At 50.4% G+C, this 26735-nt stretch overlaps 3 protein-coding genes across 6 annotated transcripts; 2 read left to right on the forward strand and 1 right to left on the reverse strand.

Moving 5' to 3' along the window:
* The first annotated feature begins 225 nt into the window (after positions 1 to 225).
* Cdkn2d (cyclin dependent kinase inhibitor 2D) lies at positions 226 to 2924 on the forward strand. 2 transcript variants are annotated; one of them, XM_075966648.1, is made up of 3 exons: positions 226 to 347; positions 613 to 768; positions 2046 to 2924. In XM_075966648.1, exons 2-3 carry the CDS (start codon positions 628 to 630, stop codon positions 2403 to 2405), a joined length of 501 nt encoding a protein of 166 aa, XP_075822763.1. In that variant the 5' UTR covers positions 226 to 347; positions 613 to 627; the 3' UTR covers positions 2406 to 2924. The 2 variants fall into 2 exon arrangements, with proteins under 2 accessions (XP_075822763.1, XP_075822762.1); XM_075966647.1 differs by lacking the exon at positions 226 to 347 and having other exon boundaries at positions 491 to 768; positions 2046 to 2557.
* A 290-nt stretch (positions 2925 to 3214) lies between these two features.
* On the forward strand, positions 3215 to 17711 carry Kri1 (KRI1 homolog). Its single transcript, XM_075966649.1, has 19 exons — positions 3215 to 3557; positions 3654 to 3727; positions 4840 to 4945; positions 5955 to 6087; positions 10338 to 10392; positions 10470 to 10519; positions 10681 to 10777; positions 10862 to 10939; positions 11446 to 11582; positions 12087 to 12213; positions 12319 to 12414; positions 13043 to 13213; positions 14549 to 14624; positions 14708 to 14796; positions 14982 to 15108; positions 15194 to 15324; positions 15699 to 15763; positions 15836 to 15934; positions 16908 to 17711. Exons 1-19 carry the CDS (start codon positions 3464 to 3466, stop codon positions 17227 to 17229), a joined length of 2127 nt encoding a protein of 708 aa, XP_075822764.1. The 5' UTR covers positions 3215 to 3463; the 3' UTR covers positions 17230 to 17711.
* Atg4d (autophagy related 4D cysteine peptidase) lies at positions 17390 to 26735 on the reverse strand. 3 transcript variants are annotated; one of them, XM_075966650.1, is made up of 10 exons: positions 26312 to 26735; positions 25228 to 25311; positions 24967 to 25140; positions 24030 to 24306; positions 23890 to 23954; positions 21822 to 21952; positions 18637 to 18715; positions 18473 to 18549; positions 18275 to 18394; positions 17390 to 17919 (listed from the first exon to the last, which is right to left on the reverse strand). In XM_075966650.1, the coding sequence occupies exons 1-10, from the start codon at positions 26550 to 26552 to the stop codon at positions 17737 to 17739; spliced, it is 1431 nt and encodes a 476-aa protein (XP_075822765.1). In that variant the 5' UTR covers positions 26553 to 26735; the 3' UTR covers positions 17390 to 17736. The 3 variants fall into 3 exon arrangements, with proteins under 3 accessions (XP_075822765.1, XP_075822766.1, XP_075822767.1); XM_075966651.1 differs by having other exon boundaries at positions 17678 to 17919; positions 18275 to 18367; positions 26312 to 26698; XM_075966652.1 differs by having other exon boundaries at positions 17678 to 17919; positions 26293 to 26422.

The raw sequence follows: 26735 nt of genomic DNA on the forward strand, positions 1-26735 counted from the left end.
GCTTTCCTCTCTTTCCCGCCCGTCGGGTTTGAAAAACCAAACACCCTGCGGTGGCGGGCAGCCCCACTGGTTGCCGCCCGCTGGCCAATCACGAGGCGCACCACCTCTATGGGCGAGACAAACCTTCCCGGCAACGCACTCTGATTGGCTGGGTCCCAGGTGGGCAGGGCTTACGGAGGTCGGGCGCTGGGCAAACCGGCTCCCGCTACTGTGTTGCGAGTTCGTAAGAAAACAAGGGCGCTCTAGGCGGGGCGTCTGACGCGCTCCTTCGCCTGCTGACGGCTGACTACAGCGGCCGGTGAGAGCGGCTCGGAGCAGACCACGCCCGCCCAGGCCGAGGAGGGAGGGTGAGTATGGGGAGACCTGGCCCAAGGGGCGGGCGCCCAAGGGCTGGGCGGGGTTCCTCGCCTCCTCTCACGGTGACAGGGGGAGGAGCCGGGTGCGAGAACCGGGTCGTACGGGACCGAAGGGTCTGCGGCCGGGGAGTCACCATAGAGTAGGCCCCAGTGGCTCTGCAGCTCCTGGGAAGGGAAGCCCTAGTGTTCTGATCCAGCGCTTGCTGGTTCCTCAGCCTTGACCTGGACTGGGCTTGAGACTGGGTGGGTTTCACAGACCACCCGTGTCACGATGCTTCTGGAAGAAGTCCGCGTCGGCGACCGGCTGAGTGGCGCAGCGGCCCGTGGCGACGTGCAAGAGGTGCGCCGCCTCCTGCACCGGGAGCTGGTGCATCCCGACGCCCTGAACCGCTTCGGCAAGACGGCCCTGCAGGTGAGGCCTGGCTGACAGCCGGCTCCCACATCGCATCCTTCCTAGTCTCCTGACCGGGTTGGTGAGGTGATCCCCTGAGCACCATTCCTTGTTTGCACCAATGTTGGGTGGGGTGGTGCGGACGGGGTGGGGGAGGGGATGACTTTTCAGCTCTAAAGAATTCCTAGTCATCAAGCCTAGAAGATTCAGTTTCGCTGCAGACCTTTATTCCGCGGGTGGGTTGGGGTTCAGCTTCTTTTCATGCCAGTCCTTGGGGACAGCTCATTTCTTGGAACTTCTAAAAAGACATTCGATCTCAGAAAAGTAGGAGATAGCCATTTTTTGTAGGAGTCCTTTTTAAGGGTCTCTGGTTATTTGGGGGTGAGGAGAAGTCTTCATTTCTGAAGGTGGTGTGAATTTTTTTTCAATCTTCTGAGCGTCCCAGTTACAAAAATTCCCTATTGCTTGAAGACCCCATAATGTGGGGTGGCATTTATGGGGGGTTCCACTTCTACATGGATGCTCATACATTCTGAAGATCATGCCTATGTCTAAAGAAGTTTTCCCTGGGCAAAGGGGACCCAAATTCCCTAGAGCATCTTTTTTCGCAAAAATTCTAAGTAGTTCTCCGAAGATGGGTGGAGTTGCATTACCTGAGGGATTTAGCAGTTCTAGGATCTCCCACAGCCCTGTTCCTGAGAGAGGCTCCTGGTTCCTTGAGAGTTTTCTTTTTGTTGTTGTTTGTTTTGCTTTTTTCGAGACAGTGTTCCTAAAATAGCTTAGGAACCTGTCCTAGAATTTGCTCTGTAGACCAGACTGGCCTCGAACTCACAGAACTCACAGAAATCCACTTGCATCTGCCTTCCAACCACCGCCCAGCTACTTCAGAGTTTTTATCTTCACTTCCTTTCCCCATTCCCCTTCCTTTCTATTCTCTTTGTTTTTGTTTCTTCTTCATTACTTTATTATTATTATTATTTCTGAGCGGTCTCACTCTGTATATCAGGCTGGCCTTAAATTTGAGGCTATCCTCCTATTTGGGCCTTCCAAGTGCAGGGATTACAGGAGTGGTCCTAATGCCTGGCCCCTTAAAGTTTCATGAGAGTCACTTTTGTAGTTAGGGTCTTTTGTATCTTCAGTGAACCTTGGGTATGCGTGATCCGGGTCCTAAACAGCTCCCTGGATGGGGGGGGCTGTCTTTCCTGGGGTGTCCCTGTTCACTGAAGGACCCCTTCACTGGCACTCTGGATTTGTTTTCCAGTGGGAACCTCCTAACTTTCTGCTCCCTACCCCCATAGGTCATGATGTTTGGAAGTCCAGCAGTTGCTCTGGAACTCCTGAAGCAAGGCGCTAGCCCCAATGTCCAGGATGCCTCTGGTACCAGTCCAGTGCACGATGCAGCTCGCACCGGGTTCCTGGACACCTTGAAGGTCCTGGTGGAGCATGGTGCTGATGTCAATGCCCTGGACGGCACTGGTTCGCTCCCCATCCATCTGGCGATACGAGAGGGCCACGCCTCCGTGGTCAGCTTCCTAGCTCCCGAATCTGATCTCCATCACAGGGACGCTTCGGGTCTCACCCCCCTGGAGTTGGCCCGGCAGAGAGGGGCTCAGAACCTCATGGACATCCTGCAGAGGCACATGGTGATCCCAGTGTGACCCGGGGCCACTGTCTCCAGCCAGGGAGCCTCACAGGGTTAAGAGTCAACAAAAGGAGGAAAGAAACTTTCGCTCCTCACTCCTTCTATTGAAGAAAGGAGTGGGAGGAGCTGTCTGTGGTTTATTGGTGTTGGTTTCTTGAGTGAGTGTGTTTGGGGGACGTTTCTCTTTGTTTTTCTCATTCCATTTGGTGTGTTTGACAGAGAAGGGGCTCCTACCGGCAACAGCCACCTAAACGGTTCAGTTTTCCCTGCACCTGGCTGCGGAGACCTCAGGGCAGAGGTCTAAAGCCTTAGCCTCAGAGTGAGGTCATCACCTCCTGAACTCCTGGAAGCTGGTGACCTTGGCAGGTTGTGCACAGAGACCTGAAGTGTGAGCCACCTACTTTGGGCATGGGAGGGGGGAGGGGAAAACATTTGGAATCAGTTAAAAGAATAGTGAGTGTTAATCTTTTTCTTGGAAGTTTGTTTTCCAGTCTGTTGTACAGAGTTTGAAATATATATATTTATTGCTTTATGGAAAGAAACCGTTTTGTGTGGTCATTTAATGTTTTGGCTCATTACTTTAAGACTTAGGCATGATGACGGATTTGGGAGTATGGGATGGGGTATTCGGAGTTTCAGGATGTGGGTGTGATGAAACTGGGGGGGGGATGGCGTGGCTGTGGGAGTTGTGGGGCGAAGGGACGACACGGTCATTCCCAGGGCGTCAGGGTAACTGAGCTGGGTGGGGCAGCTGTCGGGTGCTGTCGGAACGGAAGGGAGGCAGGAAACCGCGAGTGGAGAAAGGGGCCCCCAGATGTCAGCTGGGTGCCGGGAGCCGGCAGGGTGGAGGAGGGTGGGCGGTGGCTTGTGGCCTTTCCCCGCAGAGGCTTGGCCCGTGGGTGTGGCCTGCAAAGCAAAGGCCAACAGGATCCCGGAAGGGTCGGGGGTGGAGCCAGGTGCGTCGGTCGCGGAGCTGCTCCTTCAGAGACGTTCTCAGCGGGCGTGCCTAGAAGAGGTCACACCGGGAGGGGGAGGGGGAGGTTGCGCGCGTGCGCACTAGGCCGCACAGCCGCCATGCCGGAACCACACGGCTCTGCGTCCCTGAGGGTGAACGTAGCTTTTGCCGCACGCTACAGCCGTTACCGGGAGCGTGAAGAACTGCAGCGGCGTGAGTGAGGGGCGCCTGCGTAGGCCGGGATGTGGGGCCCTGGGGGAGGGTGCATCAGGTGATGGTGGCTGTGGGGAACCCGTGTGTACCCCACAGTGAAGGATCGCTATGGGGATCCGGACGGCGGCGGCGACTCCAGCTCCGAGTCTGACTCCAGCGAAGAGCATGTGGTAAGGTTCTGCCACCAGGCTTCCCATCTTACCTAGATGTACTTGGGGCTTTCCCTGACCCGGCTGGGTTGTCTGGGAGCGTTCAAGACTCGCCTCCATCCTTTGAGTGACAGGCATTTCCCCCCAGCCCAGGAATCACCCTTCTTTCTGGAAGAGAGCTCAAACCTCCCACCCACTGAGCTCTCGCTGGGGTGCTATATCCTAAGGGTGGATTTATCTCCTAACCCCTTGAGTGACAGATAGTCCCTTCCTAGTAGTCACTAAATCTTCCTGCTTTCCTTACTTGGCTTCAAGCCTCAAGCCTCGCACAGCACTCCTTCTTAGATACACAGAGGGAGTCTGGCCCCACGCTCGTAGGGTCACGCAGGCACATCCCGAGACCTCCATCCCAGGCCCTTGAGAAACAAGCAGCGTTCTCCCTGTACCTAGGGAATTACCAAATCCTCCCTGCTTCCCCAAGAGGACAGAGCCCCTAACCTTAATCACATAGGGGCTATGGGAACCTTAGGACCCACACCCTAGTTCCTTGAGTTACCAGCAGCACCCGCCCCATGTCTAGAAGACACCAAATCCTCATTACTTGACTCCAGGCCGCCCATCAATTTGCAGGAGGTAGCTTCCCCTAAATCAGTAGAGTCCCAAGGCAGTTAAGACACCTCCCCCATCCCTTACGTGACAGCCAGTGCCTTACCCATCCCTAGGGATTGTCACATCTCCTGTGATATGATTTATCACTTTATCCTCTATCATCACAGATTGACCCCACATCTTGATTAGTGGTCCAACCCTTCTGTCCCCTAGGGACCTCTCTTCCCATTCCCCATGGAGCAGCCCTGTCTGTCCACAGCAGCTTTAACCGTGGCCTTCTAGTGGTCCACCCAAGAGCGCTCCCAACGCACCTGCTCTGTTGCCCAGCCTGTCCTTTTCAGGACAGACCTCCTTGTCCCGCTCTCTTTCTGCCCACATGCGCCCAGCACCATACCTGCCTCTCTTCATCTGGACTCCTCTTCCTCCCCCACGGGTCCCTGCTGCATCTGTCCTCCTCACTAGCCCCTACTCACGCCCTGCCGGCCTTCCTTCTGAAGTCAGCTCCACTCCTTTTCCTGCTCTAGGAATTTGACCCCCAGCAGGAGAGAGACTTTTACAGGACCCTGTCCTTGCTGAAGAAAAAGGATCCCCGAATTTACCAGAAAGATGCTACCTTCTATCAGAGGACAGGTATGGAGGGGGCTGCTTCTCTAAGTACCACAATGTTGATGGAATTCAATTGTTTCCCATCCTGAGTGAGGTGGCAGACACCACAGTGGCGGTGAATAGGCCATAATCCCATCACTGGGGAGGCAGAGGCAGGCGGGTCTCTGTGATTTTGAGGTCAACCTGGTCTACACAGAGTGAGTCCAGGACAGCCAGGTTATACCGAGAAACCCTGTTTGAAAAGTCCAAACAAAGCAAAGTGAGTGGATGCATTTGAGGAATGTCACGGGCAAGGTGACCTCTGGCATCCATGTGCACTTAAGAAAGCTACCTCTATGAATTTATAAGTCTAAAATACCAGGCCAGAAATGCTTGCTTGCTTGCTTATTTATTTATTTATTTATTTATTTATTGAGGTCATTTATCAAGCCAGGCAGTGGTGGTTCATGCCTTTAATCCCAGTACTCGGGAGGCAGAGGCAGGCAGATCTCCGTAAGTTCGAGGCCAGCCTGGTCTACAAACTGAGTTCTAGGACATCTCCAAAACTACAGAGAAACCCTATCTTGAAAAACAAAAACCAACAACAACAAAAAGGATCATTTCTCATGTAACCTAGACTAGCTTCTAACTTATTATGTAGCCAAGAATGTGAATGAACTTCTGATCCCCCTGCCTCCATCCTCCTGAATACTAGAATACTGATTAGGTGTGTGCCACATAACTGAAATTGAACAAAGAGCCTCGGACTTGATAGGCAAACACTATCAAGTTAGCTATATCTGCACCTAAAGATTTTGTTTGGTTGATTGTTTTTTTTTCTTTTGTACATAGTGAGTTTTAGTCTAGCCTGGGCTACATTATACTCTGTCCCTGGAAAAACAAAGGTAGAATTAGGATGGTTTACGATTTTACAATTGGAAGTGACTGGCAGGGATTCAGAACTCATGTCTGCTCCCAGCCCTGCCCGTGGGATTCTCTGCCTGGGGAAGAGGGCAGTTAGAGCAACAACAGGTATCTTTTCACTGGCCCACAGCCGAAACCTCGTCTTCAGAGAGTGAGGAGGAGCCAGCAGCCTCGGGCAAGCAGAAGAAAGTCGGCAAGCAGAAGAAAGTCGAGCCCATGTACCTGAAGGACTACGAGAGGAAGGTCATCTTAGAGAAGGAGGGGTAAGGAGGCCCTCAGCCCACCTGTTAGCCGCCAGTTCTCTGGGGACCATGAAGTGTTTTGGGGTGGTTTTGCTAGTGGTGGGTTTTTGTTGTTGGTTGTGGTATTTTTTTGTTTTGTGACAGGGTTTCTCTGTGTATCCTTGGCTGTCCTGGAACTCACTCTGTAGACCAGGCTGGCCTCGAACTCAGGGATCCATCTGTTCCTCCCGAGTTCTGGGATTAAAGGCATGTTCCACTATATCTGATCTTTTTAACATTCTTAATTTTATTTATTTATCATTCTTTTTAATTTTCTTTTTATTTTATGTGCATTGGTGTTTTGCCTAAATTTATGCCTGTGTGAGGATGCCAGATCCCCTGGAATCGGAGATATAGACAGTTGTGAGCCACCATGTGGGTGCTGGGAGTTGAATCAGGACCTCTGGAAAAGCAGCTAGTACTCTTAGCTTCTGAACCATCTCTCCAGCCCCCAATTTAACATTCCAAATTTATTTATTTTCCATAGTACACGTTCAAGTTGGATAAATTCTGGAGTCTGTTCTCCGCTTCCACCATGTGGGTGCCAGTGATCAAATCTCAAGTCTGCAGGTTTGGCATTAAAAGCCTTTACCTGAGCTGGGCAATGATGGTGCATGCCTTTAATTCCAGCACTCAGGATGCAGAGGCAGGTGGATTTCCATCAGTTTGAGGCCAACCTGGTCTACAGAGTGAGTTCTAGGACAACTAGGACTACACAGTGATATCCTGTCTCAAAAAACAAACAAACAGGGCTGGAGAGATGGCTCAGAGGTTAAGAACACTCACTGACTGCTCTTCCAGAGGTCCTGAGTTCAATTCCTAGCAACCACATGGTTCTGGTTCTCTGTTCTGGCATGCAGGCATACTTGGAGGCAGAATGTTATATACATAATAATAAATCTCTTTTAAAAAACAAACAAACAAACAAAAAGCCTTCACCTGCTGAGCCATCTTGCCAGCTCTGTTTATTATTATTGTAGGGAGAAGAGTGGCTGGGCCCACGTGCTCATGCCACAGCATGTATATGGAGCTCAGAGGACAGCTCTGGTATCCATTCTCTCCTGCCTTTATATGGGTGGGGCCCAGTTCTCGAATTCAGGTCCTCTGGCTTGCATAGCTTGGGAGGCAGAGGCAGACTGATCTCTGCTAGTTTGATATCAGCCTGGTCTTCATACTAGACCAGCCAGAGCTACCTAGTGAGAGCCTGTCTGCAAAAAAGAGAGAAGGAAAGCCCAATACTACACAGTAAGGGGAATCCCTTGGAGCAGAACCTCAGTGTTCTGCCCTTAGTCTTAGGCCCCTCCCACCAGGAGCTCAGAGCAGTTCCTCACCGCATGGGGACAGAGACTGGAGGGCCACTGAGAATATATGTGTAGGTCTGTGTACTGCTAAACCCATTGCAATTAGAAATCACTTAAGATTGAGGCCAAACATGGAGATGCTCAACTCTAAGAACTCAAGAGATAAAAGTAGGAAGATGGAGGGGGCTCAAGAGCTGGCTCAATGGTTAAGAGTACTGAATTATCTTCCAGAGGATCCAGGTTCAGTTCCCAGCACCCATATAGCAGCTCCAGCTGTTTCTAACTCCAGGGGACCCAACATCCTCACATAGACATACATGTAGGTAAAACACCAATGCATGTGGAACAAAAAAGTAAAAAATAAATAAAAACTTAGAGCCAGGCTGTGGTGCTGCACGCCTTTAATCCCAGCACTTGGGAGTCAGAGGCAGATGGATCTGTTGAGTTTGAGGCCATCCTGGTCTCCATAGTGAATTCCAGGATAGCCAGAGAAATACAGAGAAGAGAAACCTTGTCTTTAACACACACACACAAACAACAACAACAACAACAAAAAGAAAGTAGGAAGATGGAGAGTCTGGGCCAGCCTCCACTGTGTGGTGGCCTGTGGGAGGATTAGCAAGTAATGGTGCTTCAGTCCCTGAACTGACCCCCACATGCACATGCGGCATGCATACATACACACATAAACACACAATAAATAAATTGAAATTAAAATTTTTATCTTAGGCTAGAGAGATGGTCTTTTTTGTTTTGTTTTGTTTTGAGACAGGGTTTCTCTGTAGCTTTGGAGCCTGTCTTAGAACTAGCTCTTGTAGACCAGGCTAGCTTCGAACTCACAGAGATCCTCCTGCCTCTGCCTCCCGAGCGCTGGGATTAAAGGCGTGTTCCACCACCTCCCAGCTAAGAAAAGGTCTTTTTTTCAAGAAGACCAGGATTCGCTTCCTAATCCTCAGGCCAAGCAGATCACAACCATCTATGACTCCAGCACTAAGGGATCCTCTACTTTTGTCCTTGTCAAACACTGAAAGCATAGAACGCAGTGCTTTGTGAATCTTAAGTAAAGGTTTTCCTACTTCCATGCACAACCCCACCAGACACACACACACACATGATGAAAGGAGCAACATTTTTAATGTTTTTCAAAATTGGAGAGATGACCCAGCAATTACGAGTGCTTTTTGTTCCAGAAAGTGTTGGTGCACACCTTTAATTCCAGCACTCAGGAGGCAGAGGCGGGTGGATCTCTTCAGTTTGAGGTTAGCCTGGTCTGTAGAGCGAGTTCTAGGACACCAGAGCTACAGAGAGAGATCCTTTGGGGTGAGGGGAGTGAGGAGTGTTTGCTATTATTCCAGAGGACACGAGTTCAATTCCCAGCATCCAAATCAGGCAGCTACCACTTGTCTGTAGTTCCAGCTCTGAGGGATCTAACACCCTCTTCTTACCTGTACAGGCATCCACACACATGTAGCATATAAACACATGCACATATACATAAGTAATATAAAAAAGCACGAGGGTCGGTGCTCAGCTGTAAAGAGCACTGACTGACTGCTTCTCCAGAGGACCTGGGATCAATTCCCAGTACCCACATGGCAATTAACAACCGTCTCTAACTCCAAGATCTGACACCCTCGCACAGACATACATGCAGGCAAAGCACCAATGTACATTAAAAAAAAAAAAAGAAGAAGAATAAATAATTTAAAGAATACAAGGGGCTGGGCGGTGGTGGCACACGCCTTTAATCCCAGCACTCACTCGGGAGGCAGAGGCAGGCGGATCTCTATGAGTTCGAGGCCAGCCTGGTCTACAAGAGCTAGTTCCAGGACAGGCACCAAAAACTACAGAGAAACCCTGTCTTGAAAAAAATCCCCCCCCAAAAAAAATACAAGGGGCTGGAGAGATGGCTCAGTGGTTAAGAGCATTGCCTGCTCTTCCAAAGGTTCTGAGTTCAATTCCCAGTATCCACATGGTGGCTCACAACCATCTGTAATATGATGAGGTCTGGTGCCCTCTTCTGGCCTGCAGGCATACATGTAGACAGAATATTGTATATATAATAAATAAATAAATAAATAAATATTTAAAAAAAAATACAAGGGTCAGGGGCATAGGCTTCAGTGGACTGCTTTGTCTTCCATGTGCAAAACTATTGGTTTGCTCCTCATATTGTTTAAATAAAGAGGAAATAAAAGAAAAGGAAAATATTGTGAAGTAAAAATGCATTTATAACTAAAGAGTTCTAGCCAGTCTGTGGAACACATACCTCTAACCCCAGCACTCAAGAGACAGGAGCAGGAGAGTTGTCATAAGTTTGAGGTCAGACTAGTCAGGTAGCCAGTTACAGACCAGGTAAAACTACATGCTAAAACCCTACCTTGGGAGCAAGGGTGGGGTAGACTAAATGACCCTGGGTTAGAACACTTATCATTAAAGCTAGAGGACTTTGTTCAGATCCCTAGCAGCCATGTTAAATGTTGGGCATGGCCAAGCATGTACCTGTCACCCCTATGGATTGCAGGAGCTTGGTGGAGCAAGCCTTGCTGCAGCAGTGAGCAATAAGAAAGGCTGGGTGTGGTGGCACAGCCCTTCAATCACAGCACTCTGGAAGTAGAGGCAGGGGACTGTCAGCTCTAGGCTACTGTGGTCTACATAGTGAGTTCTAGGCCAGTCAAGACTACATATGTCCTTTATGGCTCTCTATTTTTTTCTATTGTTTTTGACACAGCCTCTGCAGCCATGTACATGCAATGTACCTGCACATACACACGCACATTACATACATACTTTCACTTATAAAAGATTTCTTTGGGAAGAGGAGATACTAAATAGACATCAGTGCCTAGTAAAGCCATTGTGAAGTCAAGACATTGTTGAGCTCCTGTGCCTGAGCACTGCATGCTAAACTCTGTATGGTTCTCTGCACAGCAAGTATGTTGACGAGGACAACTCTGATGGGGAGACTTTTGACCAGAGGCTCAAGGTGGGTAGAAAAATGGCTGGCCAGGGGCTTGAGGGCTCATAGCTGGCTTGAGACCCACATCAATTCCTCTTCTGCAGGAAACATCCTCGAAGAGCTACGTAGAAGAACAAAAGCAACTGAAGGAAAGGTGAGCTTGGGTTGGGGTTGGTGGCAACGGGCGCAGGAACTAAGTGGGGGACAGGATAGCTGCTGCAGTACCAGCAGCATACACTCATAGTGTCACTGAGCGTCTCAGAGCTCAGGGCTGGTCGTGCACCAGTGCTGAAGTCTCTCCCATGGCGTGTGTAGCTTCCGAGCTTTCGTGGAGGACAGCAGTGATGAGGACAGCGCTGGGGAAGGTGGCTCTGGTTTGCTGCAGAAACACACTAAGAGTAGGGAAGAAAAGGTTAGTGCCTGGGATCTGCTGGAATGCCTGGACTGGAGACAGGGCAGCTGGACTCGCGAGGAGCTCACTGCTGGCTTTCCATAGGCCCAGGAGGAAGTGGACTACGTTGAGTGGCTAAAGGGCCAAAAGGAGATCCACAGCTCTGAGACCTTGAAAGAACTGGTGAGTCCTCAGATGTGGTCCCCGGGGCCGAATTACCTGGTACAGCTTTGTCTCATCCTCCACTTCCAGGTACCCAAGGACACTTGAGGGACTGGGGTGTGGCTCAGTGGTAGAGCATCTTCCCTGAACCCTCCAGTGAGCAGCTGGTCGTGGCTCGAGGGTAGTGCCTACCTAGCATGCACAGGCCCCTGGGTTCTGTCCCCAGCACCAAAACCAAAGGCACATTCATTGAAGATAAACATGAACAATTTCTGTGCTGCAGTTTCTCAGTGAATAAAATGAGGCAAATACAGGCCAGGTGTGGTTGTCCACATCTGTTATCTCAGTGCTCAAGAGGCTAAGACAGGATTGCAGTTAGTGCAAAATCAGCCTGGGCTATACCTGATCCCAAAACGGGAAAAGGCACAGAATGGTGCTACTCTATCTGCTCTAGATCAACTATGAAATTACAATTCTTGAGGTCCCTCCCCAAGGTACTGAGCTTGTTACACCCTCTCTCCCCATAGACACACCTCAAGGAATACTGGAACAGCCCAGGACTGGATGAGGGGGAACAATTCCTAAGGGATTATATTCTCAACAAACGATACGAAGAGGAGGAGGAGGAGGAGGAAGAAGAAGAAGAAGAAGAAATGGAGGACGGGTGAGCAGCCACCTCCTCTTCCCAGCATGTTCCTCAGATACTCTCCGGCATCCAGGCCAGGCAACAACAGACACTGAGCTTGGGTTTTGTTTTTTTGGTTTATTTTTTGAGAGGTTTCTCTGTGTAGCCCTGGCTATTCTGGAGCTCGGTCTGTAGATCAGGCTAGCCTCAAACTCACAGAGATCTGCCTGTATCTGCCTCCCAACTGCTGGGGTTAAAGGTGTGCGTCACCAACTGCCTGGCTTTTTTCTTAAATTATTATTTCTAATTTCTTCATTACATTTATGTGTTTGCAGGGGTGGGGCTTCACTCGTGGGAATCAGTTCCCTCCTTCTACCGTGTGGTCCCATCAGATGGAACGCAGGCTCTAGGGCGTCAGCACACACCTGCTGAACCAGCTGACCAGCTCATTCCTTGTAGAGTTCTTGTGGGGATAAAACAAGCTGGTGTCTGACCCGGGATCTTTGGTGTTCCTGAGCCTTATAACTCCATCATGTCCTTCAGGGTTCCTGGACCTCCAGTCCAGCTGGCAGTGGACGACTCCTCGGATGAAGGGGAGCTATTCCTGAAGAAGCAGGAAGACTTTGAACACAAGTACAACTTCCGCTTTGAGGAGCCTGATTCAGCCTCGGTGTGTGCCAAGGCCTGGGTCAGGGAGGACATGGCTGCCCAAGGGTCTGGAGCTTCAGCCCCATATGATGTCTGAAGTCCCTCTGGGCTCCTCTCCTGCCCACAGGTCAAGACGTACCCACGTAGCATTGCATCATCTGTGCGTCGCAAGGATGAGCGCAGGAAGGAGAAGAGGGAAGAGACTAGGGAGCGGAAGAAGAGGGTGAGTGTGGCTAGTTGTGGCAGTGCGTGCCAGAGATTCCCAGCCCTCCAGAGCCAAGGCACAGATACTGAAAATTTTGGGCCTGCCCCAGCTAAGTCGAGAGTTCAAGGCCAACCTGGGGAACAAAGTTACAGAAGAAAAAGAAGATGGTGGTGCATACCTTTAATCCCAACACTCAGGAGGCAGAAGCAGGAGAATCTCTTGAGTTTTAGGTCATGATGGGCTATGTCAAAATAATAATAAAATAAATAGTAAAACTACGCTGGCATGGTGCTAGTCACCTGTATTGCCAGTACTGGGAGGCAGAGGCAGGGCACCACGAGCTCAAGGCCAGCCTGGTCTACAGAAAGAGTTAAGCCATCTTCAGCTACTCAGTGGCTAGAATACTAGTGTGCACCAAAGCATTAGCTTTCACCTAAGCACTGAAGGGATCCCTGCAGGAACCAGGCATAGCAGACAATGCCTGTCTTCTCAGAGCTCAGGACCTGGAGGCTAGAGTATCCCTAGTTCAAGGTCAGCCTGAGCTACCTGAGAGCCTGTCTCAAAGAAAATGGGAAACTGCTTGTATTGGGAGGCCCTGTCTGCAAGGTTCTGCCTCTCAGGAATGCTGAGCTTCTTTGTCCCACAGGAGAAGGCCAGGAAGCAGGAGGAGCTGAAACAGTTAAAGAACCTAAAGAGGAAGGAGATTCTGGCCAAGCTGGAGAAGCTGCGGCAGGTCACTGGCAACGAGACACTGGGCCTTGAAGAGCAGGACCTGGAGGATGACTTTGACCCTGCCCAGCATGACCAGCTCATGCAGGTATGACTGCTTGGGAACTTGTTCGTGGGACCAGAGGTCACCTCCTGGCTATGTGCTCTCAAGAAATGACTTGACCTCTCAGGACCTTTCCCTTGCTTTAAGGTAAGGCCTACTGGAGCACTGCCTTGGACCAAGGAAAGGACTGGAAGGGCTGGCCCGAGAGGAATGGTGGGCTACACACAGGGCTCCTGCATGACTTCAAGGCCTGCCTGGGATACATAGTGGACTGGCTACATAAAATCTGGAGAGGGGTTGGCATGTGAAGGGAGGGGCATGGTTCAGTGGTAGAAACCTGCCTACAGTCTCCCAGTGAGGGTCTGGGGCATGATTATGGTAGAGCAACTCCCTCCCTAGCTTTGGGTTCTAGCCCCAAGTGCCAAAACAATTGAGGTGTGGGGAAAAAACCCACCCAAACTAATGAATGACCCAGGTTAGCGCATGGCACGTGCAGTCAGTTGTTTTCTTAGTTACTGTGGGGCTGGGAGGCTATAACTCAGCCACCACCTGTTGTCTATCAAGAGCGCTCCAGACAGTACACTAGATACAGAAAATGGTCGCAGTTCTGTCAGTCTGATGTCGTGCAAGGAGGATAGGAGTTTGAGTCATGGACATGTTATCAGGATGTCTTTTGTTGTTTTGAGAAAAGAATCTCACTACGTATCCAGGCTGACCTCAATCTTACCACCTCCTGTTCCTGCTTCTCAGGTACTCAGGGTTGTAGGTGTGTGCCACCATGCCTACCATTCTGTAGCCTAGGCTAGCCTGCTACTTATCTCCTGGGCTCGGCCTTAGTGCGAAGTATAGGTGTGTACCATATCTAGTGTAGGTAGGATCTTGGATGATGACAGCTCACAGGTGATGGGCACAGATGACAGGGTTGAGTCCTGCAGAGCTAGAACACAGTAGAGTTGTGTGAAATGCAACCTAGACAACAGGTGGCCATGTGGAGGGCTCCAGCACACAGGAGATCTTTGCAGGGAACAAGGTCTTGGGAGGCTCAAGAGCCACACAAGTTGGGCATGAGTTTATAATCCTAGCACTTAGGAATCTGAAACAGAAGGAAGGATCACCAGCCTGGGTTAAAAGATTGTCTCATTAAAAGCAAAAAACTACCATTCATATACTTGTAATCCCTGCACTCAGGAGGTGGGGCAAGTGGATCACAGTGTCAAGGCTAGCCTCTACTACGTAGTGAGTTTAGGCCAGCCTGGCCTACATGAAACCCTGTCTCCTAAAACCAAACAGTAGACTGGTGAGCTATGCTAGCATTGGCATGGAGAAGCTGAGCTGCAAGTGTGCGGATTCTGCTGTCTTAGGCCTGGCTTTTCCTTGCAGAAATGCTTTGGAGATGCCTTCTATGGCACGGCGGAGGAAGAGAAGCCACAGTTTGAGGAAGAAGAAGGCCTCGAAGGTGTGTGTCCTTACAAAGCTAGGGGACCAGGGCTCAGGTATGTAACCTATGTGCTGTCCTTACTTTGCCTTCTGTGGAACCAGATGACTGGAACTGGGACACATATGGCGGACCTGAACAAGACGGAGGCTGGAGTCAGCAGGGGCTGCACTGTGAGGACCCTGACTTTAATGTAAGTACCACTGATCTGAGGTCCAAGTAGGGTGCAGTTGGCAGAGCAGAAGATTTCCATGAGATGGAGCTCAAGGCTTGGCTGCACAGCATGTTTGAGGCCCGAATGGGCTGTGAGACCTTAAGGACAGTGAGTGTCCAGAGGGTGTTTAGGACTGGCCTGATTTGACCAGTGCTTCCTGACAGATGGACGCTGACTATGACCCCAGACAACCTCGGAAGAAGCTTCGTGAGGCCCCCTCCACAGGCAAGAAGAAGCGCAAGTCTCCCTTTGCAGCTGCAGTGGGGCAGCAGAAACCCATGTTTGACCCTGGTAAGGTACACGGCATGACGGGCAGCGTGGGCGCATGGCTCCCAGGCCCTGAACACGCCACACCCTGGCTGTGTCTCCTGAGCAGGGGACAAGACCTTTGAGGAGTACCTGGATGAATACTACCGGCTGGACTATGAGGACATCATCGACGACATGCCTTGTCGCTTCAAGTACCGCACTGTGGTGCCCTGTGACTTTGGGCTCAGCACCGAGGAGGTTAGAACCAGGGCTGGCAGGGAAAGTAGAGAAGCCCAGAGAATGGGAGGTGGATATTCACTGTGGAGAGGCAAGGTCTGGACTTCAATAAGAAGAGTTAAATAGTGCTAATGTAGGCCAGCATTAGAGAGGGTGAGGTGGGTAGGGCACTACAGTGAATTACAAGCTAGCCTGAGCTGTGCAGTGACTTTCAAAAAAAGAGCCGGCATGGTGGTACAAGCAGGAGAATCAGGAAATCCAAGGCCAGCTTGAGCTACATGAGACCCTGCCTCAAAAACAGGAAAAACACTAAACTCAGTTGTCCCCAACTCTGAGTGACTGAGGCTTGAGGCAGACCCCAGAACCACACAGCAGACACCTTCTTCCTCATGCAGATCCTTGCAGCTGATGATAAGGAACTGAACCGCTGGTGTTCCCTAAAGAAGACCTGCATGTACAGGTGACAGCAGGGGGATGGGGATGGGGGGAGCCCACCAGTCTGCACAGCTTCTGGAACACCCCTGACCCACAGGTCAGAGCAAGAAGAGATGCAGGAGAAGCGGGCGTACAGCCAGAAGGCCCAGAACTTGTGGAAGAAGAGACAGATCTTCAAATCACTGTGCCAGGAAGAGTAAGCACGGGCCTGGGGAGGATGGTAGCAGCAGGGCCAGCTGACACCCAGCTGTGGCATCTTTAGACCAGTTACTGTTCCTCTCAGTAAGGTCACTTTATGGCTCAAAGACTGAGCTCATGCATGGCACACTCAGAATAAGGATCAGTGGACCTGGACACGTGGTACACACCTGTAGCCCTAGCACTAGGGAGGCAAAGGCAGGGTTTATGAGTTTGAAGCAAGCCCGACTCCACAGCTACAGCTTGTCATTATGGGGTGAAGACTGGGCCTGAATAGTCCTGGCTGTCTTTGGCGTTCCCTATGTAGACCAGGATGGTCTCCCTCTGCCTCACAAGGCTAGGATTGGAGGTGTGTGCCACCACATCTGGTGAGACTGTTCAGCATGATTCAAGTCCCGAGTTTCATCCAAAGCCTGAACAGAGTAATTCTTAGAAGCACCTTACAGGCTTGTTAGCTGTTATAAGGATGGCTGTCGTTCCTTACTAGACTCAGTTGGGACACACTCTTACTGTACTTAAGTTACAAGGAGCTGACTAACATAAATGGCTTCAGCTAGTCTAGCTAATTTGTAGCTGTCGTATTTATGACAGTTGTCTCAGGAAGCTGAGGCCATCGGGATCCATAGAGAGACTATGGGCTGGAGCAGGGTTACCTGACAGTAGAAAGCCCTATCCCAGCACTGTATAAACCAGAAGGATCTGAGTTCAAGGCCAGTGGTGTGGTCTACAGTAGTGAGCTCTGGGACAGCCAGAGCTATCTATATTAGTGAGACGGACTCAATACCTCAACCCCCCTACCCCCTCCCCCCCAAAAAACAAAGCAGGATCAGAAGTTAAAGGGCATCTTTCAGTATGCAGAGTTTGAGGCTAGCCTGGCTTATATGAGACCCGCCTCAAACAATGAAAAAGTGGGGGATCATTGCCTGTTTTGAACAGCAAGCTGACCTGAACTTTGACTTTTTCTCCTATAGGACAGACATGCCCACAGAAGCCACAGGGAAGTCGCGGGGCAAGGCCAACCCACAGGAACAGCTATCCATGCCTGATGGAACCTGTGGGAAGAGGCTCCAGTCTGAGAGCCAGGTAGCCAAGGAGTTGGCACATACAGCCAGCCCAGAGAAGCCAGCTTCCCAGAGGCAGAAGAACAAGAAGGCCAGGCTATTGGGCCCCACAGTGACACTTGGAGGTCACAAATTCAGCCGACAGAGATTGCAGGCCTTTGGTCTCAACCCCAAAAGGCTGCACTTCCGCCAGTTGGGTCGCCAAAGGAGGAAACAGCAGAGCCACCCATGAGGGCCACAGGTTACCTCCACAACCAAGTTGTTGGCTATATACCTCCCAAACCTGTCTAAATCTGGCTGCATGCAAGGATGCTGCTGTCTCTTGTCAGTGTAGAAACAGGCTGTCGGAGCTGTGTACAAGTCAGCCTGAAAAGTCAAGCAACCCCAGCGTGTTCAAGTCTGCATCTTTATCAGCCTCTACCCAGCAGTCAGTCGGTTCTCCAGGACAGGGGCTTTGGGACCAGTGAGTACAGTGATCCAGTGCAGGCTACAGAACTTGAATCAGGCCCTGAGTGAGTGCCCTGGAGCCCACTCTCCATCCCTGGCTCCTGAGGGGACTTGGGGGCAGCTAAAGGGCACAGCCCCAACCTGGGGGCCTAGACAGGTCTCAGCTGTGTTTGGGAGGATGGGGGACATGAGGACAGGGAATCCATCACTGCCATCGGAGTTCCAGATCCCATACCTGACATGACATAAATAAAAAAATAAATAGTCTGGCATCTTTCCCCATCCCTTCCCACTATAAAAACACAAAGTCCTCAGAGCTGGGCCGTTTGGCCTTCAGGAGGCGTCCTGTGCAAGGCAGCCGCAATGTGGGCTGTGAGAGCTGGGTGCAGAGGGCATCCAGGCTGTGGTCCTGAGCGTGGCCCTCAGCCACAGTGAACATGGGGTATCGCTCTGTGGCTGAGGAGGAGCTGAGGATCTGCAGAAGGATGAAAGAGAGTGGTCTCAGTTCAGGGTCATCCAGAATCAGTTGCAGCAACTGAACAGTGCACAACCAACTGCTCAGCCTGTGAACAGCTACCCTGGAACTAGTGGTGAGCACCCAGGTACCCTCCCCCCACCCCAGCAGTGACACAAGCTTTTCAGGCACCCTTCATTTTGTTCTCCTATTCTGAGATGAGCTTCCTGGTGGTGGACAAAAGAAGTTTGATTGAAAAAGTCTACCTCGATGTCAAGCACAGACAATGTGCTACTGTCCCAGACCCGTGTTTGTCAGCTCAGCACATGGTAGGCTGGGACTCCACTGCTAAGACAGCCCCACAATTATAGCTTACCCTCATCAGCTCCGAGCAGAGAGTCTCAAACTCCTTCCTGTTCCCAGCGTAGAACCCGACGGTGCAGCTGGGGTCCATCTTGGCAAAGGCCATCTTGCGAGGTGAGGTGCAGTGAAAAGACTGGGCAGATGGGAGAGATTTGAGGGACCCCAATTTTGTGACTGTGCCTGCAGCTCCCACCCAAAGCCACCAGCTCACCTCCAGGGGAAAGTCAGCCTGGCTGACGTCCACAGTAGGCTGGCAGTAGTGGGGATCCAAGTAGAGCAGGAAGTCATCTGTGGGGGGTTGGGAGGGGCAAATGTAAACTGGGGTGGGAAGAGGAAGGCAGAAGGCTGTGACCCCGGAAAGGTGCCATGGCTTACCCTGGTAGCCAATGAAGTACAGTGAATGCCGGGGCTTGCCCCCCATGATGCCCAGGCAGAGTTCTGACCGCAGAAGCTCCTGTAGAGACAAGATAGCTGGCAGCTACAAAGCCAGGGGACTCACTGAGCAGCCAACATGCTAAACAAACTAGCCTGACGGCACTGATATTCTAGAACAGAAACTTAGCTGCCAGATGTGAAGACTATGGGAAGGGCTACATACCTAACAGGCTTTTAATTTTTGTTTTTCTAAGGGTTTCACTATCCTGGAACCTGCTGTGTAGAGCAGGCTGGCCTCAAACACAGACATCTACCTGCCTCTGCGTCCCAAGTGCTGGTGGGCCTGTATATGTGTCTTATCTGTGCGTTGGTTATGCACCTTAGTGCAGTGTGTGAAAAGAGGGTGTTAGATTACGTGTGTTGTGAATCAAACCTGGTCCTTTCCATGAGCAATGTTCCCTCCTCACCACTGAGCCATCTTTAACCCAGCGGTTCGCAACCTTCCTAATGCTGTGACCCTTTAATACAATCCCTCATGCTCCCCAGCCATAGAATTATTTTCATTGCTACTTCATAACTGTAAGTTTGCTATTCTTATGAATTATTATTATTATTCTTATTATTGGTTTTTCGAGACAGGGTTTCTCTATAGCTTTGGAGCCTGTCCTGGAACTAGCTCTTGTAGACCAGGTTGGCCTCAAATTCAGAGAGATCTGCCTGCCTTTGCCTCCCGAGTGCTGGGATTAAAGGCGTACGCCACCACTGCCTGGCATGAATAATTATTATCATTATGATGTAGATATCTGCATTTTCTGATGGTCTTAGGTGACCCCGTGACAACCCCCAAAGGGAATGAGAACCACTACTCTAACCACTTTTTTTTTTAAAGATTTATTTATTGGCCAGGCGGTGGTGGCGCACGCCTTTAATCCCAGCACTCGGGAGGCAGAGGCAGGCGGATCTCTGTGAGTTCGAGACCAGCCTGGTCTACAAGAGCTAGTTCCAGGACAGGCTCCAAAAAACCACAGAGAAACCCTGTCTCAAAAAAACCAAAAAAAAAAAAAAAAGATTTATTTATTTATTATGTGTACAACATTCTGTCTCCATGTATGCCCACACGCCAGAAGAGGGCACCAGATCTCATTACGGATGGTTGTGAGCCACCATGTGGTTGCTGGGAATTGAACTCAGGACCTCTGGAAGAGCAGCAAGTGCTCTTAACCACTGAGCCATCTCTCCAGCCTTCTAACCACTTTTTACCTTGTTTTTGTTTTGTTTTGTTTTCTAAAATAGGACCTCACTCTGTAGGCCAGGCTGGCCTTGAACAGAGATCCACCCACCTCTACCTTCCAAGTGCTGCGATTAAAAGTGCACCACCACTGCCCAGCACTTTTTTTTTTTGATAGACTAGTTATAGCCAAGGCTTGCCTTAAACTTCTGATCTTCCTTGCATCCACTACCTCCCTAATACTAACTATATAGTACCAGGAGTGTAGCAAGAGGACAGATTTTGAGTTGGTCTCCCTATGGAGCCCAGACTGGCCTTCAGCACTAGATTTTCTTGTCTCAGCCTCCAGGACTACAGGAGTATGACAGGACACCACACCAAGTTTTATTGAATTACTTTGGTGCTGGGAGGAAAGCCTGGCCTTGCAAATGCTAAAAAAGTGCTCTGATACAGCTCTCCAGACCCACTACACAGCCAGCACTTTTCAGGAAGAGACTTGTCAGCAAAGAGCTAGCAGGGCTGGGTTTGTATGTGGGGAGTCTCCCGTGAAGGCAGAAGAGTGAAGACCTTTGAGAAAGAATGTTGTGCAAGCCGGGCAATGATGGTACACACCTTTAATCCCAGCACTCAGGAGGCAGAGGCAGGTGGATCTCTGAGTCTGAGGCCAGCCTGGACTACAAGAGCTAGCTCCAGGACAAGCTCCAAAGCTACAGAGAAATCCTGTCTTGAAAAAAACAAAACAAAAGCATGTGCAAACACCACACTGGTCAGTGTAGCTGGGAATGAACAGTGCAGAGGGGTGAAGGTGACAGATGAAATGGTGCCTTCATCTTACAGAAGGAACTTGGTTGTCCTGAGTGCAAACATGCCAGGGGCTTTCTGGTTGAGCCTGTCATGCTGTCCCCTTTCCCTGAGAGACTTCTCTAGCTCCTCAGCTAATTTCTAGAAGGCCAAGGAGGGGCTTTCCTCTGGCTCCACCAGAACCACCCCTGGCCCTTTAAAGTCCACATTGAAATGCCAACCTTTTTGTTTTGTTTTTCAAGACAGGGTCTCTCTGTAGCCCTGGCTGTCCTGAACTTAGAGAGATCCTCCTGCCCATGTCTCCCGAAAGCTGGAATTAAAAGTGTGTACCACAACTACCTGGCTCAAGTGCCAAACTTTTGTTGATGGGGCCTCCCTCACAGCTTAGGCTGCCCTTGAACTTGCTAAGTAACTGAGTTTGGCCTTTGAGTCTAGTTCCTCCTGCCTCAGCCTCTCAAGTGCTTGGATTCGGGAAGACAGGTCTGTTTTTAATAAGAAAATATATTTACTTGCTGGGGATTAAACTCAAGTGTGAGTGTGCAACCTGGCACAGAGCTCCATCTTGAGTTCCTTCCCCAGTCTTCCAGAACATTCCAGCTTGTTCTCAAACAGAATGTTCACTCTACACAACACACTCAGAATTTGGCTCATTTCACTGGGTTTGAATCCCAGCCCCCAGGATAGTAAATGGATCAGCTGCAGCTGTTTCATGACCTGCATTTGGTCCCCAGAACCTCTATCAAAAGTATGGTAGAATGTGCATGTAATTGTCTCATAAAACAAGGTGGGGTGGGGAGACGGCTCAAAGGATAAAAGCACTTGCTGACAAACACAAGGGCATGAGTTCAAAACATCAGTTCCTATGTAAAAACCAAGGTACACCCACACATGCCTGTAACCTGGTACTGTTGGAGCAGAAATGGGGACTGACTGCTGGTTGCTACCCCAGCTCCAAGGCTAGTGAGAGACCTGTCACAAAAAAAAAAGCAGAGTGACAGAGTAGAAACCCTGTGTCTTCTCTCACTTCTGCATATACACACCACATACATTTACATAGACACACACAGCAGACAGGTCCAAAGAATGACACCCATGATTGACCCCGACTGTTAAGTGTGGAGCCCCCAGGCAGAGGTGCACACCAGGAGACACTTACCTTCACACAGGGCACATACACGGGGTTAAGGGTCTCACCACCCAGTCGTACAGGCACCAGGATAACCACAGACTTCCACTCGGCTGTGGGGTCTGGCCACGACACCAGGCGTGCCACATCTGCCTTGTACACTGTGGGGACAGGGACAGGTCAGCAGATCACTTTTCTACCCAGCCTTCAAGCCCCAGGAGCACACCAGAGTTGCAACTCTAGGTGAGCAAAGAATGCTCATCAGCAAAGAACGTATTCCTAGTGCACCAAGTTCCAGATAATCCTGGAGCCTCCAGGCGTTAAGAAAAAGAGTGAGGACCTGAGGAGTTCATGTGTCCTAGACGGGCCTAGAACTCTAGGTAGCCAGAATGACTGAGGCCTGACCATCCTGCCTCAAGTGCTGAGATTATAGATGTGTGCCACCAAACTGGGCTTATACAGTGTTCAATATGGAACTCAAGGCTTTATGCATGCCAGGGAATTGCTCTACCAGCTGAGCCATAATCCTAGTAATGCAGGGATTCTGAGACGTACCAGCATGCCTCACTTTAAACTTGGGGTGCTGGGGGTCAATTTCAGAGCTTTGTGTGTCAGTGTACATAAACCCTTTACCATTAAATCACATCCCCAGCCCCACCCAGCCCCTCATGTGTGGCTGGATATTCACGTGTGTATGGATGTCTATGCCTATGTGTGGACTCTTGAGGTCAGAGGGCAACCTTCAGTCTTGTTCCTCAGGACCACCCCACCTTGGTTTTTGAGACAAGGTCTCTGACTGGCCTGAGGCTGGCTGCCGACAGCCTCAAGGATCACTCCGTCTGCACCTCCTACAATGCCTAGACTCTGGTGATGGAACTCAGTTCTTCAGTTCTTTGCAACTGAGCTGTTTCCTTACTCCACACAAAAGTGCATGTGCACACGCCTTGGTTTTGTTTTGAGACAGGGTTTCTCTGTGTAACAGCTCTGGCTGTTCTGGAACTCGCTCTGTAGACCAGGCTGGCCTCTAAAGGAGTGGGACGGTTTTTGGTTGTGTTTGTTTGTTTGTTTTGTTTTTTAAGACAGGGTCTTACTAAGGATTAAAGGTGTGTGCCACCACTCCTGGCCCAAAAGGCTCCTTTTAAACTGCAATCTTCTACAGGCAGAAGGTCTGGAAGTCAAGGCTATTCTCTTAATTCTTACATATGACTTTGAGGCTAGGTTGGGCTATGAGACCCTAGCTAAACACATGCAAAGCTATATATAGTCAGATGACCTGGAAGAAAACAACAGCTAACATCAGGTCAATCTGCTGTGAGCACTTTTTTATTAATTCATTTGTATGTGTCAGTTCTCTTCCTTCAACCATGGGGGTTCAGGAATCCAAGCCACTTCCTCAGGCTCAGCAGCAAAAACCTTTGCCAAATGAGCCTTTACCAATCTGGGCCTTTTGTAAAAAAAAAAATGCATTATTGTGTGTCTGTATGTGACCATGAAGGGATGTACATTACACAGCACACAACTGGACGTTAGAAAACTCAGCTGCAGGGTCAGACTCTAGCTGCCAGGCTTTGCCACGCCTTCACGCACTAAGCCATCTTGCCAACCCAGTAGTTTTTTGGATCACCGAGTCACTAAACCCTGACACCTGATGAGCCCAAGGAGCCCAGACTTCAGACACATCAGAATAGTTTTTAGTTAAGAGTGAACCGGGCTCATGGGACGGTCGAGCAGGTAAAGGCCCTGATGCCAAGCATAATGCCCCAGGTTTGATCTCTAGAACACACAGGAGAATACCCACACCCCTATCATGTTATATGCACCATGACACAGGCCCACCCCAAACACACAAATAAATAAACATAGTTTTTTGTTTTTTTTTAAAGTGAGGTTGGCATGTAGAAGGGTGAAGACAATTTCTCATCCTGAAGCCCTCATCTGACTTTCTAGTTCTGCAGGAGAGGGAACCCTGACTACACCTCCACAGATTGTACCTAGAATCTATATCCAAATGCCCTCACTCCAGAACTTACATTAGCCCCTGAGGAATGAGGGCCTGGGGTAGCACTGGCTCCAGTTAGAAGCTTGCTCCCAGCCTCACCTGTGCAGTCCTGAGAGACGTACACCGCCAGGTGGGTGACCTCCGAGCAACTCTCCACAGCTTTCCTGAGGGCAGGAAAGCAGACAGGCTTGAGTCCCTGGGGTAACCAGCAGCCCCATCTGCCCTGCAAAGGATCTTACCTGAGGATGTGTGCCACCACAGAGGGCCCGTACCAGTCTCCTGCCTTCTTGCCAGAGCTCTGCCCATGTTCCACTAGCCGATGTAGCCCAAAGGGGGCCTGGGGATGGTCAGCAAACCAGGACACAATCCGCCGGTGCCAACGATCCTGCTCCATCTCCAGTGTACCCTGAGTCCACCGTGGGGGCACACGACGACCAGGCCCTTGGTAGCGGCTGGGAGAGGCAGGCCCTGGCATCTCAGAAGAAGCTACTCCTGTGCCCTCCACCCACCTCCAGTCTGCAGAAGAGATGAAGTTTGTAGTTAAAACATGTAGTGTGGGGGGACAACCTTCCTATTCCCTCTTATTTGACATGTAATCCTAACACTTAGGTAAGTTCCAAACTGACCTACCATTTTCAAACACACACAAAACTCATTTTTTAAAATAAAATTTTATTTACTTTTAGCTTCTGTACAGGGGTGTTTTGCTTCCAAGTATTTCAGAGCTCTGCGACAGCCTGGTACTCAACACCAGAAGGGGGTGCCAGACCCAGAAACTGCAGTTCCCTAGGGGTATGAGCTGCCATGTGGGTGCTGGGAATCAAACCCAAGTTCTCTGGAAGAACAGTAAATGATCTTACAGCTGAGCCATCTTCCAATTCCTAATTAGTTTTTTTTTTTGAGACAGGGTTTCTCTGTGTAGCCTTGGATGTCCTGGAAAACTCTCTGTAGACCAGGCTGGCTTTAAACTCCCAGAGACCTGCCTTCCTCCACCTCAAGTGCTGGGTTAAAGGTGTGGTAGCACATGCTTCTTAATTTTTTGAGAAAGATTTTCATGTAGTCCAGGGAACTGAGCTTGCACTGCTGTCTCTAGGGACTTGCTTTATGCCCAACTGAAGTCTTACTTTACTGACACACATACATATACACACACACACACACACACACACAACTCACCTCTAGGAAGAAAATGCAAGAGCAAGCCCTGGGCCAGCATCATCTGACCACTTCGTAACATACATCCCCAGCCACAGTCTGAGGTCAGGCTACCCCCAGATAAGGGTGGGAAGTCCCGGCGATATGTAAGCCATAGTCGAGATACAAAGTCTCTTTGAAACCGCTGGATGTCACCTATGAGAGTCAACTAGTCAGCTTGTCAACCAAGGAGAACCCCATGAGAGACCCCCCCCAACCCTTGCCCCAGGTTGGACATCTCACCCTCTCCCTCGAAATGGTAGCGTCGCCCACAGAGGTGAACAGTAGAGATCTTGCTGAAGCTGGTCCGGCTTTTAACTGCCCAACCTGGGGAGACACAAAGCAGCTCCCAGCAACTTAAAGCACTCAAGAATCAGCAATGGGCCTTCCATTCCACAACGGTGAGATGGGCCTGGTGCTAGCTGAGAATCTTGGGGCAGCTGTGCAAAATTCATGCCTGTCTAAAACACAGGTGGGACTTGGTTACACCCTCATAAGGGTCCACCACTATCTCAGGGAATCAGGGCCATTCTATTTTAACAGTTGATTTTTGTTGTAAAATATGCAAAGTACATTATATTTTTTGTATGTGAGCCTGTGTATGTGTGTGGACAAGTGCCACACCTTGGGCCTGGAGGGTAGATAATTTGCTAGAGTTGGCTCCACCAGGACAGTCCTGAAGTCCTCAGGTTTGGTGGCAAATGCATTTAACACTGAGGCATCTCACTGGTCTTTTTCTGATTTTTTTTAAATGTGCTTTGGTGTTTTGCCTGCATGTTTGTCTGTGTGAGGGTGTTGGATCCCTGGAACTGAGGTTACAGACAGTTGTGAGCTGCCATGTGGGTGCTGGTAATTGAACCCAGTCATACAGAAGAGCAGTTAAGGCTCTTTATCTCTGAACCATCTCTCTAGTCCCCATTTCCCAATTTTTAAAAGGCAGAGTCTTATGAGGAGATCAAGTCAGCCTGGAACTCATTATGTAGCCCAGAGTAGCCTAAAACTCTTGGTAACCCTCCTGCCTCAGCCTTCCCAGTGTTGGGACTACAGGTGTCAACCACACCACCTGCTAGCTCTGTTCTTACTACAGCACCTATTTTTGGAGGGTAGCAAACAGCCTGCCAGAAAGCAAGGAAATCTGGCCAAGGTCAAACAGGAGCAAAGGGCGGGGCTTGAAAAGGATTCCTAACCTACCTGTAGTAGGTCCCCGAGTGTGTAGGGAGGAAGACCTGCAGGTGACTCCACCAGGGTGGGGCCATCCGCAAGCCAGGGCTAAGGTTCGGTTTGCTTCGCTGACTCTCTGACACCCACCTCTGCACCCCCTCCTCACCATACTTGACGTTGTTCCAGGCTGTCAGGAACTTGGCTTTGAACTTGTCCACCTCGTCAGGCTCGGCGGGGTCGGTTCCAGATGAGCCTAGAGCTGCCCCGCCCGACCCCGAAGGTCCCAGGCTGTTGGGATCTGGGATCCGGGTTTGTCCCCTCGGCCTGCGACCCTCGGGCCGGCGCGCGTCCTCCGGGCTCCCGCTGCGGCTGCGGTACTGCGCCGCGGCCGGCGACACGGAGTTCATGGACGCGCCGGGGAGGAAGGACGTAGGTGCCCCCCGAGGTCAGGGGAACTGCGAACGCTCGAGCGCAGCCCCGTGGCTAGAACAGCGTTAGTCAGTACCCGGTGTGGGGCTCCCGGACCCGGCTCCGGCCGCTGCGGGTACCCGAGTTTCTATAGTCAGCGCCATCTTGGCGGCCCGGAGCAC

Source organism: Microtus pennsylvanicus, chromosome 3, assembly GCF_037038515.1.
Source record: "Microtus pennsylvanicus isolate mMicPen1 chromosome 3, mMicPen1.hap1, whole genome shotgun sequence".
Taxonomy (NCBI): Eukaryota; Metazoa; Chordata; class Mammalia; order Rodentia; family Cricetidae; genus Microtus; species Microtus pennsylvanicus.

Bases quoted from the DNA above. Each gene is read 5' to 3' on its own strand.
- Cdkn2d (XM_075966648.1), top strand. From the start codon at position 628: ATGCTTCTGGAAGAAGTCCGCGTCGGCGACCGGCTGAGTGGCGCAGCG. The intron at 769-2,045 runs GTGAGGCCTGGC...CTACCCCCATAG, and splicing joins TCGGCAAGACGGCCCTGCAG to GTCATGATGTTTGGAAGTCC.
- Atg4d (XM_075966650.1), bottom strand. From the start codon at position 26,552: ATGAACTCCGTGTCGCCGGCCGCGGCGCAGTACCGCAGCCGCAGCGGG. The intron at 25,312-26,311 runs GTGAGGAGGGGG...GTGTCTCCCCAG, and splicing joins CTGGAACAACGTCAAGTATG to GTTGGGCAGTTAAAAGCCGG. The intron at 18,716-21,821 runs GTAAGTGTCTCC...TTGTCTCTACAG, and splicing joins TGTATGTGCCCTGTGTGAAG to GAGCTTCTGCGGTCAGAACT.
- Kri1 (XM_075966649.1), top strand. From the start codon at position 3,464: ATGCCGGAACCACACGGCTCTGCGTCCCTGAGGGTGAACGTAGCTTTT. The intron at 6,088-10,337 runs GTAAGGAGGCCC...TTCTCTGCACAG, and splicing joins GTCATCTTAGAGAAGGAGGG to CAAGTATGTTGACGAGGACA. The intron at 15,325-15,698 runs GTTAGAACCAGG...TTCCTCATGCAG, and splicing joins TTGGGCTCAGCACCGAGGAG to ATCCTTGCAGCTGATGATAA.